General features: G+C 30.8%; 1 protein-coding gene and 1 long non-coding RNA gene across 2 annotated transcripts; both read right to left on the bottom strand.

The window, feature by feature from the left end:
* Positions 1-3,590: 3,590 nt before the first annotated feature.
* LOC123924535 lies at positions 3,591-5,754 on the bottom strand. The gene is made up of 2 exons (XR_006814746.1): positions 5,605-5,754; positions 3,591-3,773 (listed from the first exon to the last, which is right to left on the bottom strand). It is a non-coding gene; the product is annotated as an uncharacterized LOC123924535 (long non-coding RNA).
* Positions 5,755-16,934: 11,180 nt separating this feature from the next.
* Positions 16,935-19,756, bottom strand: LOC123881971. Its single transcript, XM_045930745.1, has 5 exons — positions 19,519-19,756; positions 19,122-19,379; positions 17,876-17,959; positions 17,585-17,714; positions 16,935-17,351 (listed from the first exon to the last, which is right to left on the bottom strand). The coding sequence occupies exons 1-5, from the start codon at positions 19,749-19,751 to the stop codon at positions 17,178-17,180; spliced, it is 879 nt and encodes a 292-aa protein (XP_045786701.1). The 5' UTR covers positions 19,752-19,756; the 3' UTR covers positions 16,935-17,177.
* Positions 19,757-20,231: the final 475 nt, after the last annotated feature.

Here is a 20,231-nt window from a genome sequence, read left to right as displayed (position 1 = left end):
TATTGTCAAAAATTTGAATCATACGTGTGTCATTCCAACTAGGTGGTATTGAATTGTTTCATAGAAAATTGATTTCCCTTGTCAAAGTCGTTATGCTTGTATCGAAATTCTTTCTGCCATCATTCCATTTCAGGTATTTACAGAAATCCCGCGGATGGTACCACAATCTGTTCGACTAACCATTAGATTATCAAAATTACAATTTCTAAGTATCTACTGTATGTCATCCCAATTAAGTGATTTTGAACAATCTAATTGAAATATGATTTAATATCGGCGTTAAGAGTTGAGTTAGGATTTTTGAAATTAGTAGGTTTGTAGGGTTAAATATGATTTAAGGATAAAACTTATGGACTGTTGGATTGACTTATTTTTAAACTTGGAAAAATAAATAAGCTCTTATATATTATTTATAAGCTTGTCAAAGAATTTATGAAAAATTTGTATGAATGATCTATATGATATAAACTTTCAATCCAACGGTGAATTTTGTATAATTTTAACAAGCACACGTGCACCACTTAAGACATTTGTGCATGTTAGCCTTCACCATTTTCACTAGGGAAAACTTGTAAATTAATATTTTTTTAAGCAACTTATAAATCAAAGTTTAGTTGTTTGTAAAAAATATTTTTCATAAGCTAAAAAATAAAAGCAAAATAAAAATTGGTTCATGAAGAAATTTTAAGTAACTGTTACTTCAGTTATAGTTGAGATTTAACAATTATTTATTTGCATAAGTTATTTTTTTTTATAAGTTTAGAAATAATTTAATCCAAATAGACATTTTTACCACTACCCCATGACCTCAAGCGACTACCCAAACCTTTCACCACTAGACCAAAAGATTCTAATTTTGTAAAGACTAAAAATTTAGTAAAAAAATAGTAAAACAAAATTTGGCCTAGGATGGATTAGAAGGCTAATGCTATGGTGGACCGCCTTCACGAGTGGTCCACCGTGGACAAGTGATTTACCGAATACATATTTTACAAAACTTACCGTTAGATTGAAAGTTTATATCATATAGATCAGCTATAAAAAAAATTAGAAAAATTGAAAATCATTTTATATGTTATTGATATATATATATATATATATATATATATATATATATATATATATATATATATATATATATATATATATATATATATATATATATATATATATATATATATGATATAAACTTTCGATTTTTCTAAATTTTTTTATGGATGATCTATATGATATAAACTTTCAATCCAACGGTGAATTTTGTAAAATTTATATTCGTTATAATGTTATTAATGACTGGTCCACCATGGACCACTTAATGAAGTTGTCTGTATTATAATTTATCTGGATTAGAATCAGAACCCATGACCATACGTTAACAACACATACAACTTACCAACAAGACAAATAATCATCTTGTTAAAGTAATAAAAGTAAAGATGTAAAACAAAATCCCAACTTTATTCCTTAATGTCATTCTGCCATCATAGTAAACAAAAATTAACATATTTCATTTTTGATTTTCTTCAGAAATACTACCATTCTAAAAATCAACAATATCTTTCAACTTCGATTTTCTTCAAAAATACTATATTTCTAAACAAAAATCAACAATATCTTTCAACTTTGACTTTCTTTAAAATTACTACCTTTCTAAACAAAAATCAACAACATCTTTCAACTTCGATTTTTTTCAAAAATACTATCTTTATAAACAAAAGTTAACAACATCTTTCAAGTTTGATTTCTTTCAAAATTACTATCATTATAATTATACTTACTTTCATTAAGGATTTCTAATATTCTCAATGAAGTCGTTCAATATCACCTAATTGAACTAACAATAACTTATGAATTTAAATTTCGACAATCAAACATTTATAGAACAATCTAAAAAGTTCATTTACAAAACTTTAGCATTTTTCAAAATAAAATGAATTAAATATGAGTTTTTGAAATCAAAATATGAAGATAAAAGTAACAAATATTTTGACTTAAAAACCAAATATTGAGCTCCTTATTTTTGAACAAACTTTTTATAATGTTCAACATGTATTTGCAAAATTATCATAAATACACATCAACTTAACAACATGGCGATAATTGCATGCATCAACAATTTGTAGGGATGAAAGCATGACATATTTTTATGAAGACAAAAAATTAAATTTATTTAACCAATAAAATATATTAGGAAACACTAAAAATTAACAGTATTACAATAATGTATAAACATATTAAGAATTATAAGTTTTTTTGTAAAAAAAAATGTATTTTAATAATTATATATATTAATGGTTCAACCGTAAATATATATTAAAGTTTATGTGCAAATAACTAATAAATTCATATTTAATTCATCTTTTGTTAAAGAAAAATTAAACTTTAGTAACAAATATTCATATAATGTACTAATCATGACCGCGGAAAGAAAAAATTAACAACACCTTTCGACTTTAATTTTCTTAAAAAATACTATTTTTCTAAACAAAAATTAACAACATCTTTCAACTTTGATTTTCAGAAATACGACCCTTCAATATATAATCATGGTATCATGGCAAATATACGGTTTCTACTCTCAAATTTTTGTCTTAAACTAAGCCAGTTCAAATTTATCATGAGATTTCTATTCTCTTTAATTTTCGGTTTCAAAATTCTTTAGTTTCGTGTTTCATCCTAACCCCACTAGAAAAAACAAAAATAAGGGCAATTTTCTATGACCCCTAATACTTAATAAACCTAAAACAAAAAATCCAACACCCATAGCCTAAAAAAAAAATCCATTGGTCAGACATTGAAAAATCACGAAATTGCAGATATCAAATAAAAATATAAACTTAATGGAAAAAAAAGAGATCAGACTGAATTCAATGGGTGCTATAATTACAAAAAAAAATAGAAATTGATGGAAAAAAAATACATATATTAAAAGTTAAAGGTGAGCACTCCGGTACACATCTTATGTGGACGTGTACCGGTACATTGTTAAGGTGTATAATTTTAATTGGTCCACATGTAATAATAATTTAACATGTCATTTCAAGACTTCTTTCAATAGAAATTTCCTAAATTACTCTTTTAATTTACAAAAATTTTAAAATGGAAATTAAAGAAATTTCCTAAATTGCCTTTTGTCAAAATAAAAAGAGATGTTTTGTAAAAAAAAAAAAAAAAAAAAAAAAAAAAAAAAAAAAGAGATGAGATGAGATGTTTTAGATGAGATGAGATTTTTAATTTACAAAAAATTCAAAATGGTTTTTTTTTTTTTTGTGAAATTGACAAAAGGGTTTTAATATGTATAATTTTTTGCTTGACATCCTTATCATATTTTTATTTCATATATGTAATTTCGAGGTTTTTCAATTTCCGGCGGTTGGATTTTTTTTGTTTTAGGTTGTGGGTATCATTCTTCTTTTTCTTGCATCAAAAAATTCTTACTAAATACACCCCCTGTAACACCCTTAATTTACCCCTTTATTTTATTTTCAAAAAAATTAATTTCATTTATTTAATAAGGATGTCACACTTACTCCAATTAACTAATTCGTCAAATGATTAAAAATCATGCAGCGGAAAATACAAAAATAATATAAGTTTCAAAGTCCGAATTGAAAATACTGAATCAAGTGACATAGTTCAATTGTTATAAAAATTTAACAACATAATTAAATAAAAGTTTCTCCCAACAACATCCTAACAGAGCGACTCCAAATAAATAGCAAAGCAACAGCGATCCGAACACACCATCTATGATTCGTATCCTACTTGAAAATCTACGGTTGCACACCGTAGGGCCAAGCCAGAAGGGGGAATGTAAATGTGAGTCAAAATACATCAAGAAAGTAACTGAATTAAAACAACGCAATAACTAACAACATCGTAAACAACAACAACAAGACCACCTAAGCGGATGACCACGCACATTCATCAGTCAACCACAATCATCAATCGTTAATTAACTAAAGAGAAATAACAACAACATTTAAATAAATAAATATAATTAAAATGCATGCAATGCGCCTAGACTCGCTACATGCATGTGGTACCAATAACAACGTCATTTCTAGTTTTACATCATAGAGGATCAACATCATTATAAGCAACGTCATTTTCAACTTCATTAGGCAACGTCATTTTCAACATGATTTATACAACTTCAATAAGCAACGTCATTAGACATATGAATGAATGCATGTCATGTTATAATAAGCAACGTCAATAGACAACATCATTTAACAACTTCGATAGACAACTTCATCATCATTATAACAACATCAATAAACAATGTCCATAAGCAACTACAACAATAACAATTACAACATCATAATTTCGGCAGAACTCCAACATCATTAAAATAGATAATTCAACATCGTTATAACCACGTAACTCAACATCATTATTTAACGAAACGACAATTCAAACAACACAATTACTATCAACGAGCAACGACTTAAACAACACCGATACACAACAATTATTAGCAACTTCGATTACAACACCAACTAAAACTTCATAACTCAATTAATCATTCACTCCTCTCCAAAACAACAACCTATTACTCCTTTTTAACAATACTCATAACCCAAATCATCTTGATTTAGTTTACCGACGAAAGTTATGAATTTTAAGTCAATTTAATTAATAAAAATTAAGAGATAAATTCAAATCTTAATAGCATATAAAACCAGGGAGAGTGAGGTATACCAGAGGGTTCCAAAATATTTAAAATACCCTTCATAAAATTTTGGGAAATTTTCACAAGATTATAATATTTTTAATCATCTTTTTACTCCAAATAATTAATTAAAAATAGCTACAAGTGTCCAAAAATTACCAAAGAGGTACCAAAATTTCAAGAAAATTATTTACTATTTTATGGAAAAAGAATAAAAATATTTCGAAATCTCCTGAGCTCCCACGTGCCCTCACGCGCCGGTGCTGCGAGTGGGCGAGGCCACTCGCGCACTGTTCATCTCCTTCACCCGTTTCACTGCAAAACGGGTCGCTCGACCCGGTTTCTCGACCCGACTCGTTCTCTCTCATTCCTCAACGAAAAACAACCTTCTTTATACCGTTTTGATCCCCACTCAATTTTAGAAAGATACCCGGTATTTATTTTTAGAAAAGACACTCGAATCAAATGTTTTACATAACAAAAGCTTCACACGAATTTTTACACAAAAACTCCATTGATGGTTGTTCAAAAGCTTCGGTTTTGACATTCTCTCGACCTAGAAAAATCCTAGAATTGCCTTAGAATCGTATTTGATGCTCAACACGTTATGAAATGTTTCTTTAGAATTATCATCAAATTCCCAAAAACCTCATTATTTGAATTTCTCAAGAACAACACCAATCCATAGTTTTATTTTACTCAACATCGGAACACGAATTGCAGCAACAACAAAAGCATAAAAATATTATCATAACAAATTATGAAATCGAAATTAAGAATAAGTATTGAAACAACAACAACAACAATAACAACAACAACATCACGTAATGGTAGGAGGAAGTATAAGAACAACAACTTAAGCACATACATAATCAATACAAAGTATGCCTATTGAATTCAGAGTTTTCAAGAGTATAAAGCTCCCTTACTTGGATTGTAGTGAACTCCATAAATTGAGGTTAAGCTTTTCCTTCCTTTGCTTCTCTTCACTCTCCCATGAGCTCTCTCTCTTTTCTCTCACCCACTAGCACTATTTTTTGTGTGTTTGTTTTCTTGTTTGTATCACTATCCTAACTCTTCTTAACCTTACCCACTTTAAACCACTTAATTCTAAGAAACAAACTTTTTAATACAATTAAAGTGAATTTATTAAAATTAAAATCATGGTTTTTTTTTATTTTTATTTTTACTACTATCTTATTCACACCCCCTCTCCTCATTGCTCTCAACACCTCATTATCTAATTTTTCTACTTCTTTTTCTTTTATTTTATTTTAGTTCACCAACATTATTCTACTCATTTATTTTCTAATTAGCAACGTCATTATTTTCATCTATCAATTATTTAATTATTCGCCACAAAATAATTAAATAAATACCGTCAATCAACACCACATAAACATCGTCAATCAACACCACAACAACTAAATTAAATAAAATGAATCCTAATTTTTGGGGCGTTACACCCCCCCCCCCCGATCCTATATATAAGAAAAAATTTATTTTTAAATTCAATGTAAAGTTGATGTATCTAGACTATAATGTTATCTAGATACATCAATTTTACAATAAATCTAATAAATAAACGTTTTCTTATATATAGGATCGGATGGAGTAGCATTTTCCTTTAGAGTATGTTTGGTTCGACGTAGATGGAGGGAAGGGGAGGTGGGGAAATATTTGTAATAAAGGGTAATTTTGGTAGAAACTCTCAAATATCTCAAATGTTATATATTTTTTAAAAAACTCTCTCAAATATTATATATGCGGTACTTTTTTTTTTTTAAACTCTCTCAAATGTATATATTTTTTTTGTAGAAACTCTCAAATATTTTTTTTGTACAATATTTGAGATATTTGAGAGTTTCTACCAAAATTACCCTTTACTAAAAATATTCCTTCAAATTATTTTATTGTTTAATCAAACAAACTTAACGTCTTTCATTAACTAGTAAATGTTCAATACATAAGGGAATAATCTCAAATCTACGAAAACTAGCCCAAGAATTGGCCGCTCGAGCAAGTGAATGAGCAACCATATTCGCTCGTCTCCTAACAAACTTCACTTCAAAGTTTATACACGATAACATAATTTGGATAATATCAGCAACAATTAAACTAAATTCCGAATTACCACTACGCCTCGTTCGAATAGCTTCAGTCAACACCTACGAGTCGCTTTCAAATTGAACCCTATCCAGACCTCTATTAGGTAAATGAATATTATATTAGATCGTTAAATTATTAGGTAAATGAATATTTTTCTGAAAGAAATCATTTTTTATCATTTAAAATATTATAATAACTAAATACTATTTATCAAAATTATAAAAAAAATATAATTTTTATCACTCATGATAGTCAATATTGATTTTTTTTTATGAAAAAATGTAAAAACGTTTGTGTATTGCTTATAAAACATTGAAATTGTGTCTTTTCTTATGAAATTATTATCTCTGTAATACAATAGTCGGCAAATAATTTTTTGATTTAATAAATAATTATTAATTTATTAATTAATTGATCTAATGTACCGGTAGATTGAATTTTTTCATATGTACCATAGAAACCCCCTAATAAGTTTGAGGACTTTTCTTACTTAATCCCTCAACAAGTTTTATTAGAAAATTGAGGTTTTCATGTAGTGTGTGATTCTTTAAAAAAAAAAAAAAAAGATTAATTCTACCAATTATGATTAAGGGTGCGTTTGATCTGCTAAAATTTAAGGGACTTGACAGGACAACTTCAGTTGTATTGTACGTGTTTGATTTTAATTTTTTTCTCAAACAATTCAATACCACCTAATTAGAACGAGACACATGACATTTAAATTTTTAGCAATATAACATTTCTATGTCAACTAATTGGATTACCTGTGAATCAAAAACCTAGTTATCAGAAAAAAATTATTAAGTTGCTACCAATTCTACCGATAAGAACTAAAGAAATAAATTGACCAAATTGAAATGTAAAACACTTAAGAATTTAAATGTTGACAATGTAACAGTTCAACATCAACTAGTTAGATTAACTATGACTCAAGAAACGTAATTCATATAAAATGAGTGTTAAGTCTCAACTAATTTTCTCAACTGTGAGGGAATCAATTCATCTCAATTAATTTATTCAACTTGACCTAATTGAAATGATAAACACTTAAAAAGTTGAATTTCAACATTCTAGCTAACAGTTCAATCTCATATTGTTGGACGAATTATTACACCAAAAACCTAGTTATTATGAAAGGATTGTTAAGTCACAACCAATTAGACTGAAAGGAACTAAGGAGATCAAACATTCTCAATCTCACTATTCAACTTGACCAAGTGGGAATGAGAAACACTTAAGAATTCAAATTCTAAAATCAAACAATTCAACCTCAACTAGTTAGATTAACTATGACTTAAAAAAACTTAGTTCAAATGAAATGACTATTGTGTCAACAGAAATAAAAAATTTTAGATCAAACCCTTCAACTTAAAACATAGTTCATAAGCAAACTTAACTAATTATACTTACTTTATTAAGTAATTCAATTTTTATCATTCAAGTCGTTTAATATCACTTGATTGACAATAACTTATGAATTTAAATTTCGACAACCAAGCATGTCGAACAATATCAAAAGTTCATTTACAAAACTTTAGTATTTTTTAATATGAGACGAATTAAATATGAATTTTCTAAATCAAAATATCAAGATAAAAGTAATGGATATTTTGACCTAGAAATCAAATTTTGTGCTCCTTACTTTTGGACAAACTTTTTATAATGCGCTATACATATTTGCAAAATCATCAGAAATATACATTAACTTTAACTTTACAACATGACCAAAATTGCATGCATAAACATTTTGTGGGGATCAAAACATGACATTTTCTTATGAAGATAAAAAATAAATTTAGTAATTTTGTATCGATAACAAACTTATTTAACCCTGTAAAATATAACGAATCACTAAAAATTAAAAATATTACAATAAAATATATAAACATATTAAAAAATTAAAGTTTTTTTTACTAAAAAATAAATATTTTTTAATAATTATATGCACTAATGATTAGGTGGTAAATGAATATTTATCTTTATAAACTAATAATATCAAAAAAAATGAAATATTAAAATCGTAGTTGGATCAATCATATTAATAATTTTAAAAGTTTTTTTTTTGTTTGAATAATTAAAAAAGTTATTAAAATTATATTTTAATTTTTAAGAAAATACAAAATACTAAATTAATATTATTTATAAGATATTAGAATAATATTAAAATATTTGAACTTGTTGAAAATCATATATAAGTTGAAAGATATGATGCATGATTTGATTTATTGTGGAAGGATACATTTGCCAATATTAAAAAGTAGTGTTTAATATAAAAAACTTAATAACGAAACAAAATCTGCATTTTTTTTTTGTTGACAAATCTGCATTAATTACTATATTACTTGTTAACCACATCAGCAGTGTACCGGTACACATCCACATAATATGTGTACCGAAGAATTCACCAAAGTTAAAACCAGAATCCAAGATTAAAGGAGAGAGAGAGGCGAGATATTTACTTTCTTTTTTAAGGTTTCTAAATTACAATAATCTTCATTTTGAAATTTTTGTAAATTAAAAGAGTAATTTAGAAAACTTCTATTTAAATAAGTCTTTAAATGACATGTTAAATTATCATTATACGTGGACCAATTAAAATTATACACCTCAACAGTGTACCGGTACACATCCACATAAGACGTGTACCAAAGTGCTCACCTAATGAAAATAGGGAAATTTTGAAGTTTTAGACTTGTCGATACCTATTTTAACACCTATGAAATTTCCTCAAGTTAATTTGTTAATGAAAGAAGGGAAATTTCAAAGATAGTAGTTTCCAATGTGTGTAGCTTTCTTTTCATCTTCCTGAACAATGTTCAAAGAAAAAGTTATAATTTATTTTAACGGAGTATAAACAAACAGTTACCTAGAAGGGGATGTTTTTGTTACATGGAAGACTAAATAGGGGAGGTCATTGTCATGTTTAAAAATAGAGGGGGTGTGAGTGATATTTCATCATAGTTCAGGGGAGGTCAATGTAATTTAACCTATTATGTATAAAGTGATTTTAAAAGTGTTATTGCAAGCCATACAAAAGTTGCCACATATGGTTCTATTCTTCTACATTATCTTCGGAAATTGAAGAACTTGTGTATGTCAGTTATTTAAAATGTAGGATACAATATATTTAAGATATGTAAATTAAAATTAGATTTTTTAATTTTTTTTTTAAGATAACGATGGTATATTAAAATCAGTTCAATTATATGGATTTGGAGTAACAGGTTAGCAAATAATATGCTTCAAAAAAAAGGTTAGCAAATAATAATTGTCAAAAAAAAAAATTAGCAAACTATGTAGCATGGGTATTCCTAAAATGGTGAAGTACCCGTACCGGGTACGTATCAGTACCGGATACTCCATGGTATTCGTATGGTACGCACCGATTCCGTACCCATTTTTATTTGGTTGATTTATGATGATGAATACGGAAAAAACATATTAGCTGTTGAAAAATCTCTTAAAATATTATAATTTTTTATTATACTTCAATTATATCTCATTTTTGATGAAAATAGTTGAAACGGTGGATCAAAAAAAATTAAATCTTCAAAATAATAATTCACTTAAAAATAATTTTTCTAATATTTTATATTAACGTACCCATACCTTAAATTTTCTAAAAGTGTCGTACCCGTACCGGATACCAGTACCGTACCCGTACCTAGGCAACATTAGCAAATAATATACTCCCTCCGTCCCAAATTATAAGGGAAAAAAACCTCTTTTTTTTGTCCCAAATTATAAGGGAAAAAATTCAAATTTGACCAATTTAACTCTAAAGTTCCAGATATACCCTTAGTTATGTTTTCCAAAACAATTCAATTTATTATGATTACTAGAATTTATTATGGTCAAGAATTTCTTGGTATTAAAATTTGAATTAATGGATGACCCTTCTTTCCCCTCTTTCTTGGTATTGAACCCATGAATTAACCAACTTTACGTATTTCAATTGCTTCATCAACAACATTTATTCCTTTATAGAGTCACTCTAATTAATATTATGATTATCATTTGATTTTTCATGTGATAAGTTAATAAGGGTACTTTTGGAAACAAAATTATGTTTTTGACAAATTTTAGAATATTAAATAATTTTCTTAATAAGTGTGTTTTTTGTTTTTTTCCTTATAATTTGGGACGGAGGGAGTAAATAAGAGGTTAACCCATCGTTAAATTTAAAGTAATTAATATTGAAAGTATCAATATTATCTCATTAACCAAACTTGACAAAAGTGATGAAGTTGGGCTAATGATAAGCAAGGTTTTTAAAACGGTCCATTACTGCGGAAAAGGCCGTGATAAAACGGTGGGAAAAAAAAAATCACGTCGATAGGAACCATGACAAAAGGCTACTCCCTCCGTTCCAAATCTTTATTCCTTTAGTATTTTAGTTTTGTCTCAAAATTTTGGTTCTTTTAAGAAACTAAAGTGCAATTAATGATGTTTTACCATTTGTACCCTTGCAAAAAAATTACTTATCGAAAATTTATTAGAACATGTTTACTCTGGTTCTTAATAGTTGGTGGTGGTGTATTCAGGACTCGGGTTTAGGGGATTCAAACATGTGAATTTTTGCACCTCTTAAGCAACTGATGTAATATTACCTTATGCTTCCAAATGTGAAAATGTGGGATAAAGATAAAATTGAGTCTCTATTTCCTTCCCTTGTATGTAGCTAACCGCATTCTCGTTATTTGATGAAATTGAAGAGGACAATCTAATTTGGTTTGATAACACACTTGGCCAATATAGTGTTAAAAGTTGATACTATATGATGCTTAATATAACAGGAATGGGAGGTAATGATCTACACCAAGATGGTTGGAATAGCTTATGGAAAATACATGCATCTCCAAAGGCCAAACACTTACTTTGGCGTATATGTAAAAGCTGTTTGCCAACCCGCTTTCGGCTACAAGAAAGGTGTGTACCTTGTCCTATGGAGTGTCCACTTTGTAATTATAGTATTGAGGATGATTGGCATGTGCTATTTAACTGTGTTGGTAGTATCCAAGCTAGACAAGCTGCTGGATTAGAGGTAGTAATAACAGCAAGTGATTTAATTCTGGACATGTGCAGTACCGAAGACAAAGATGTGGCAGGTAGAGTCGCTATGCTAGTCTGAGTCATTTGGAACAACAGGAATAATATGGTTTGGAACAATGAAAAAGAAGATGGAAGAAGCTTAGGCGTGAAAGCTAGACAGCTTTGACAAGAATGGAAACAAGTTCAAAATACTCAGCAAGGCAGACACATTACCGAACAGCAGCAGCGGGTATCTCAGTGGCAAAAATCCCTATGGGATGGTATAATGCAACACCGATGAAGGATTTCATAGCGACATAAACAAAACAAATGCGGGATGGATTTTGCGAGATCAAACGGGTCAATTTGTGGTGGGGGGGAATATCTTGGAAACAAGGAAAATGCTCTATAATTGAAGGTGAGGCAATAGCTTTACTTGAAGCGATGAAAGAAACGGCGCATAGAGGCTTTACACATGTCATTTTTGAAACGGACTCGTGGAATGTGGTAGATAGACGCTATACACAATTTACGCGTTGGAAACTCCGAATTTAGCTCCCTCATTTGTAACATTAGAAATGTTTTGTCTTTAAATTCAAACTTTGTGGTAAAGTTTATTAAGCGACAAGCAAACATGGTTGCTCACACGCTTGCTAGGGAGACCATCTCTTGGGTCACTATATCTTTGAGTTGTTACCTCTATGTATTATCTCTTTATTAAATAATGAAATGACATGAGTTTTTGATTGTCAAAAAAAAAAAGTTATGGAATAAATATAAAAAAATCAAGAGATTTAAATGGCAAAATAGGTTAGTTGTTAGTACATTACATAAATGTTATGTGTTTGCATACGGCTGACTGGGTTTTTCTAGTCTCTAACCATCGGGTAGAATAAGAATAATGTGCAGAAGAAAGAAGACCATTCTGCACATTAATATCTCTGTACAACAAAAATGTCGCGGAACTTTGTATAACATAGACTCTGCCAATTCAAATGAAACAAAACAAACACGGTGTAGAATTGAACATAGTCATAGTCAGTGAATGGTGTAACTTCTGCAATGGAAAATCTGACTTTTGAAGAGAAAAAACATTGTAGCAAACAACAGTAGAGTGACTGACAGTTAAGAGCATAATTGTAATCAACCAAAGACATGCCTGTTTAGGAGTTAGGAGCATAATTGTAAATATAAAATGTACAGATAATATCATACACACCATTACCACTATCAATACAAACATAGTTTACTCGCATTTACTCATTTTATCTTTTGACTTTGGTACTTTCTTAGTTAATTGGTTCGCGACATCCGTCCATCATATAAAATTAACTACTATCGTCTCGTCTATATGTATGTAGATAGTAAATTTTGCATATTGTTGAGTCAGGAGAGTAGTATCATTGCAAAATTATATACACTACAAGCAAAGCTTCCTGGTCAATCGAATCTATGACAAACTATAAACACAATGCTGAACAAGGTGAATGCAGAAAAATAATCCTACCACAAGCTACCTTACAAATTAACCATCAATGAAAATCGTAAAATTGAATAGGAAACTTCTGCAATCATGTACTAATAATAATAAGTAGCTTCAAAGCATAGAGCATATCAAGATCATCGATCAAAATTCTGACCTTTATATGCCGCCAATAAAAGTAGCAAATCTTTCTGAAATGGGGTCACATATCTCTAAATTCAGTCATCATAATAAAGGTACTTATGCACAAAGCACTCATTATCAAACTCCTTGACATCAAAATCCTAACAATTGCACGTCTAGGGATAATTGTTTTCTCAAGCTGCAGTTCAGAATCCCAGAGGTTCTAGCAACGTCTTCCCAACATAAAGTTGACGGTCGTCTGATACCATTTCCTTCTCAATGATTCATTAGGATGCATTCGTCATAATCATAATTTATGTAACTGAAATTGTAGATGCAATAAAAAAGTTTAGAAGTCTCTACAAGACTACAATGGTATCTCAACTGCAATTGCGGCTGCATCGGCCACATTTAACAGTGTAACCACATTGGTAACCGCGATTTAGTTCAGTTTCTTTCTCTCTCTCTCTCTCTCTCTCTCTCTCAACGCACCAGGTAGTCATACTTAGCGGCGAGAGAACAAATGCAAGGCATAAAGCATTTTAACATTTCAACCCAGCCAATCACAAAACTAAACCACTAGGCAGTAACATGTTATTTCCTTTAGAAAATTAATGACTAACATGTATGGTGGGAAGCTCTACAGAGAGGGCGAATAGGATGAGCACTAAGCCATTATCCGAGCACTTGTTAGCATGGCCAAGTCACAAATAGTTTCCCTTAAATAGTTTCTGTTTAGATTACAAATGGTTTCCATTGCATCAGACTTACCTTAAACCATTTTCCATTAAATAGTCTCTTTAGGTTACAAATCTAGGCATTGCATCAGACTTGTGTTTGTATTGATGTGAGATCATGACTACTAATCCTATGATGGCATGAAACAAAATAAAAAATAAAAAATCATGACTACTAATACCTAAGTGTTAGAATTTAATTTCACTATCTTTACATCATTTGGTAGGATATCTTTCCTGAGAGCCTCTTCATGATAAGGAAATCAGGAGCAACTTTTGAGGCAAATTCGTAGTCACAACTTTTGAGGCAAATTCCTATCTCTAGCGCCACTTTATCAGCCTCATTAACAAAACACCCGCTGTTGGTGCAAAACCAGGATCCTATGCGTTCATACACATGCTCTCTACACACACACAAACAACTAGGCCAAAAACCCAATCCAGTCTAACTGCTTAATTAACAGAGTAAAACACACAGCTGAAAAACACAATGACTATATTTGTGACGCAAGTCAGACCTACCTATGTCATACTTGCACTTAGGAAGTAAATGAGAATTATATTTATATTTATTGCCAAAGAGTGTATAAAAAGAAGAAAATAATTTAAAAGCATTTCGTATAACTACAAAGAACTCCTAAGACAGTTCTAATTGAACTGAACCAAATTTTTCTATTTTTAAGAACCAAAAAACCAAACTGATTATGTGAAATGCAGTGAACTGATAAGAACCATGAATTGTAACTGCAAGCTAACTTTGTTCTAATGTTATGCAAAAGGTGAAATCAAGAAAAGACCAATGGCAATAAAAAAGTTTAGAGGTCTCTACAAAGGTATCTAGACTGCAATTGCGACTGCATCAGCCATATTTTAACCACATTTTACAGTGTAACCACGATTTAGTTCAGTTTCTTTCCTCTCTCACATCTCTCTCCCGACGCACCAGGACTGATTTCTCAAACATTTTTAACATTATGGCACTACATAATTCATACATAGCATGAGTGCACAAAGAAGATTAAGATGAAGAAATTTGGAATTTTTCTGGGTTTACACAAAAATCGAACCTGTGCGAATGGAAACATATCTGATATAGCAAAGTTCTGGGTTTTAATTTGACATAGCCATCCTTTTTGTGCATTCAAGTTTGTTGTTAACATCATCTCCATAATGTTTGTTAACATCATCTCTATCGCAGATATTAATACACATTTCATTGAATTCTAACTTAGAATGAGCCACCACATTACTTGTCTCTTCACAAAAACAACATTGTATCAGTAATTAACTTGGGTGTGGTCTCGCTACTGTTAGGATTAGAATTAATTGCCCCTTATATAGGCTTGTACAACAAGTAAACCTCAAAACTAACAAACTAGAGTCATAGGCTCAAGCTGCACCTAAGGCAGATGCCGGACCAGAACATAGGCGTGCGCCTGAATCCTTCCTGGGAACTAGCACATGAGCTCAACATTTGTGATGAGCCTAACAATTACTGTGTCAGTTTTAATATCCCATTTTATAGAACAAGTTCATGTAGTATTTTTCTCATAATTTCCATATTTTAAGGATTTAAAATTATTGAGAACAAATGATATAGTGATACTTAATAATATCTCAAAATCAATGTCATCATTGACTTCAGAGTTGCTATGATCTGCATAATAGCCTCAAACTCCAGTCCCTTCACCTTCACATTTATTAAGTTACTATACTAGGAACTAGGAATTAATTTAAAGCTATTATATAGCACAAGCTGTACAAGTGAAAAATGCACTATTAGTCTATTACAGAACAACAAGATATACATTGCGAGTTAGCAATCAATTTTTTGAGGTTTCATCTCTTTTGCCTGAATAAACTATAAATAGAAGTGGTACTCCAAATCATGTTTATTTTTAAGGCTTTTTTTTTCTTCTGCAGAGTAATTTAAGGCTAAAATCATGTTTGGAGAGAAAAACTCCAAATCTCAGATTTAAGTTAGAATATTTGAATCAAAGTTTGAATTCCCACTGGAAGAGAGAACCTATGGAAACCAAAGAATAATGTGTGGAACGAAACAGTTTTGGAAAGCTAGTGATTGCTTGGAAAGAGATTCTGTTAACTTGGCTAAGTCATTGCTTGGAAAGGTATCATGTTCTGATGATAGTCTATGAAATTTTCAGATAAAGCTAGTGAACAATCTAATGCATGAACTCTGCAATCCTATTAAACCAGTGGAAACTGTAAGCAGTTGTCATCAGGAGGATCCAACCATTAGGCATCAGATTTGAATGCAGAAAATCCAAGTATCAAATCTGAGTCACCTGGGAGATATTGTGAAACCAAGAATGTCATTGGTGATAATAGTGAACAATTTTCTTTGACAAAAAACTTAATGCTAAATGGCCTTGTCAGATCACTTAAATCTAATGAAAGATGCGCAAAGGTGAGGTTTTGCGCATCTTTTTCCTCAAGTTTGTTCGTTAAGTTGATTGTTTCAAGCAAATGACAACACTGACCCAATATGTTGCATCTTTGTTTGAATGTGGTTCGCGAAAGTTCAATGTAGAACTAATACTAGTTGTCTACACTTCAAAATCCTCTCCCAATTTAATGTATAACAGGGCTTGGTTTTTCTGGTTAGTTGTCTGATTCTCTCCCCTTTTTCATCTTGTTTGTATCAAACAAGTTGCTTTATATAAGCAACCCTTAAAATAAATCCAACATAAATCACATTTCGTGATAAAAATAAGGAATAAGATCAAGAGTATTATATATTTTCTTTACACAGCCCATAATGCTCGGTAAAATTGCTCAAGTTGAGAGCTATGACACAAGAATGTTATCAAAACTCAGGGCATAGGGCTGCAAATGTTTACGTTAAATGGCCTAAGTTTGTATGCATAACCAACAAAAATAAGAAAACCAACAACTTGTCTAAATATCCAAAACAAGGTATCACCATCTTCATGTAGATGTACAAGTCATTAAGCTATGTTTCTGTTCAATGATATCCTTTGCATTCATTTGATTACCTTTAACTTCTCAGAGCCCTTCTCGTCTGGATTGGTCCCTTCTGTGTCGTATCTTGAGTGGTCTCTGGTATTTCTTGGGCAACAATATTTTCAGCACCCGAGCCTTCAATGCTTTCCACAGAACGACGGGTCTTAATTAGATAATGAGCAACAGATTTGAATCCCAATTTCACCACCTTACAAACATAATGAAATGGAAACAATCAGCTTCAGAATACACATACCTTGACCCTCCATTCGAAACCACAAAATTACAAAGAGAAAAGTTAAGGGGAAAGATTCATTTAAAGTATTTGAAGCAAAAATTGTATTCATTTATGAAAACCTGCAATTACTTTTTCAAGCACACTGAAGAAGATAGAACTAAAGAGGGGGGAACAAAATGCAAATGTCAAATCATGTAACTAACCTTATTGTATATATTACCAGTAGGCATCCAACCATTTTTCCTACGGCAACTATTGCAGTTGCAAATTTCTCGGCAACAAGGGCAAGTCCACTGGGGATTGAAATCAGCTTCTCTCACGTTTTCTCCATATCTATATTACAGTAGTAGAAAATGACTGTTATTAAAATTGGCAGTGACAGTTGCTAATACAAGGCTACTTTTTAAGTTTTATATGGAGTTAACACCCTGAGGAAAAATATTGACAAACTGAAACCTTTTCACAGTCCAAATATCAAACTGAAACAATGTTACCTTGTGTACAAGCAATCTCCACAGAGCTGCCCTTGGGGTAATTCGCATTTGTTGCAACTCGTCAGCTGACTAATAGTTATAAGCCTACAAGAAAACAAATGATTTTAGTAAAACTTCTCTATGGTCAGAGAGAAACAAGTAACAGAAGAATTTATGTGCCAACTTTATGCATTAACTACGGAAACGAGACAAATGAGTTCTGCAAGAAAAACACGTGCATAAAACTGTTTTACCTAAGGTAAAACCATTTAAAAACCATAGAACAAATGTTGTCAATAGTGGGGTGGCACGGCCATGGCAGGCATCATCTGTTAAAATTTTCGATAAAGTTTCCTGCAACAAGTTTCCTCCTTGGGCTTTGTTTCTTTGGTTATGGTGCTTGTTGGTTTCCAATTTGTCCTATGTTCTGGTAACTATGCTGCATCACCAACTCTTGTCTCTTATTTTTCTTAGCACCCTCATTTGAAATATATTTTGTTTTCCAAAGGAATGAATTCTAAGTTTCCTAGAATTGTGTTGAAGCTTCAATTTTATTTTTTTTTTGAGCAGCAAAAAAATGATATTATTAAGCCCACCAAAACATGAGGAATGTTAAGGGGCAAACAGCAAAAACTGGGAAAATACAAGTGCATAAAAAACAAAACTGCTAGGAACATAACAGCAAGCACAGAAAACCTGCCAAACAAAAGGCCTATAACAAAGGAGGAGAACGCAGGAAAAAACACAAAGGAGGACTACAAGTCACTCAACAGCAAGTAGAGATTAGCGCTGCATACACTCCAACGGACACCAAGCTTCAATTCAGCTGTTAATCATTGTGATTTTTATGTATTGGTTATTTAGTTGTTTTTGTTATAAGATTCTCTGCAATCATGCATTCACAAAGTCATTGATCTTGACCTTTGATAGAAGTTCTGAGCTCTCATTGATTTCGTAGAGTCATAATACGATATCCAATAGCTCAGGTCCCTTGAATACGTGATTCTCCTTACGATAGGGAATTTGGAATATCCTATGAAGCAATAACATAGACACGAACACCAGACACGTCGAAACTGATAATAATTTGAAAAATAATGAAATTGAATATTTTAACTTTGTAACAATACATTTATCAGCTTGTTCAAAAAACAATAAATTTAGCAGATTCCTTGTTTCAAAATAAATTGTAGTGCACACATAGAAACTAACAAACCATGTAATGGAGAGATCATATATATATGAGAGAGCAATGTGAATATTTTACCTGCATTGATGACATTTCTCTCCCTTGGTTGGATCATATATACGCTCCCCATCCTCATCATATCCATCCACATACAATTCCCAAGCAGTCTCACAATCTCCCAGAAGCTTCTCATGCTCTTCAGTGTAAACTTCAGGGTTTGTACCTTCTGGTATATAAATCTCCAATTCCTTCTTTTTCTTACTTGATGATGAATGTTGTTGATGTGGTGCACGAGGTCGCTTTGAACCATAGTCAACCGAAGCCAGGGTCATTATTCTGTAAACCCATCAAACATAAAACAGAAATAATAAACTAAATTTTAGGGTTTCCCAATCACAGTATAAAATGCTGTAACCTAATTAATACATGAATTTTGATATCAACACAGTTGAGATACTAATAGAAGAACACATACCTAGAAGAACGTCTTTGGGGTTGAATGGATGGTAACGAAATTTTCTTGATCTGAGGGCGAGGGGTTTTCTTGAGCTTAAGAGAAAGATTTAACAATCCAAGTTTATGCATTCTCTCAGCGTTCTCTTTCATCCTTTGTTCCCTAATCTGTTCGTAATGCTGCGATGAAGCTGAAATCACCACGACAGCGCCGCCGCCATCTTCTTCTTTGCGATGATTTCGTTGATTTCCCATTGTTGTTGTTGTTGTTGTTGTGATTGTGAGACTGTTGGGTTTTAAAAGCTAAAGTGAAAATGGCGGGATTTTCAAATCTCTATCAAAATAGTGAGCGCTGTAAGTAATTTTTCTCACTAAAATATTTACCGCTCAAAACACAAAATTTCAATTTACCCATGTTACCTAAAAAATGTATATTTTTTTTAATCGATAATTATATTATGTTGCCTAGATACGGGTACGGTACCGGTATCCGGTACGGGTACTGGTACACGGTATGATATTTTTAGAAAATTTAAGGTACGGGTACGTTAATAATATTAAAAAAATTATTTTTAAGTGAATTATTATCATTATGCTTTAAAGATTTAATTTTTTTTGTCCACCGTCTCAATTATTTTCATAAAAAATGAGAGATAATTGAAATATAATAAAAAATTATAATATTAATTTGAAGAAATTTTTTAACAGTCAGTATGTTTTTTCCGTATTCATCGT

The sequence above is a fragment of the Trifolium pratense genome, linkage group LG4 (genome assembly GCF_020283565.1).
Source record: "Trifolium pratense cultivar HEN17-A07 linkage group LG4, ARS_RC_1.1, whole genome shotgun sequence".
Lineage (NCBI taxonomy): Eukaryota > Viridiplantae > Streptophyta > Magnoliopsida > Fabales > Fabaceae > Trifolium > Trifolium pratense.
This window is presented reverse-complemented; position numbering and strand designations above follow the sequence as displayed.

Coding starts and splice junctions, on each gene's coding strand:
- LOC123881971 (XM_045930745.1), bottom strand. CDS start 19,751: ATGGGAAATCAACGAAATCATCGCAAAGAAGAAGATGGCGGCGGCGCT. Junction 19,380..19,518: donor CCCCAAAGACGTTCTTCTAG/GTATGTGTTCTT, acceptor ATGGGTTTACAG/AATAATGACCCTGGCTTCGG. Junction 17,715..17,875: donor GGAGATTGCTTGTACACAAG/GTAACATTGTTT, acceptor ACTGTAATATAG/ATATGGAGAAAACGTGAGAG.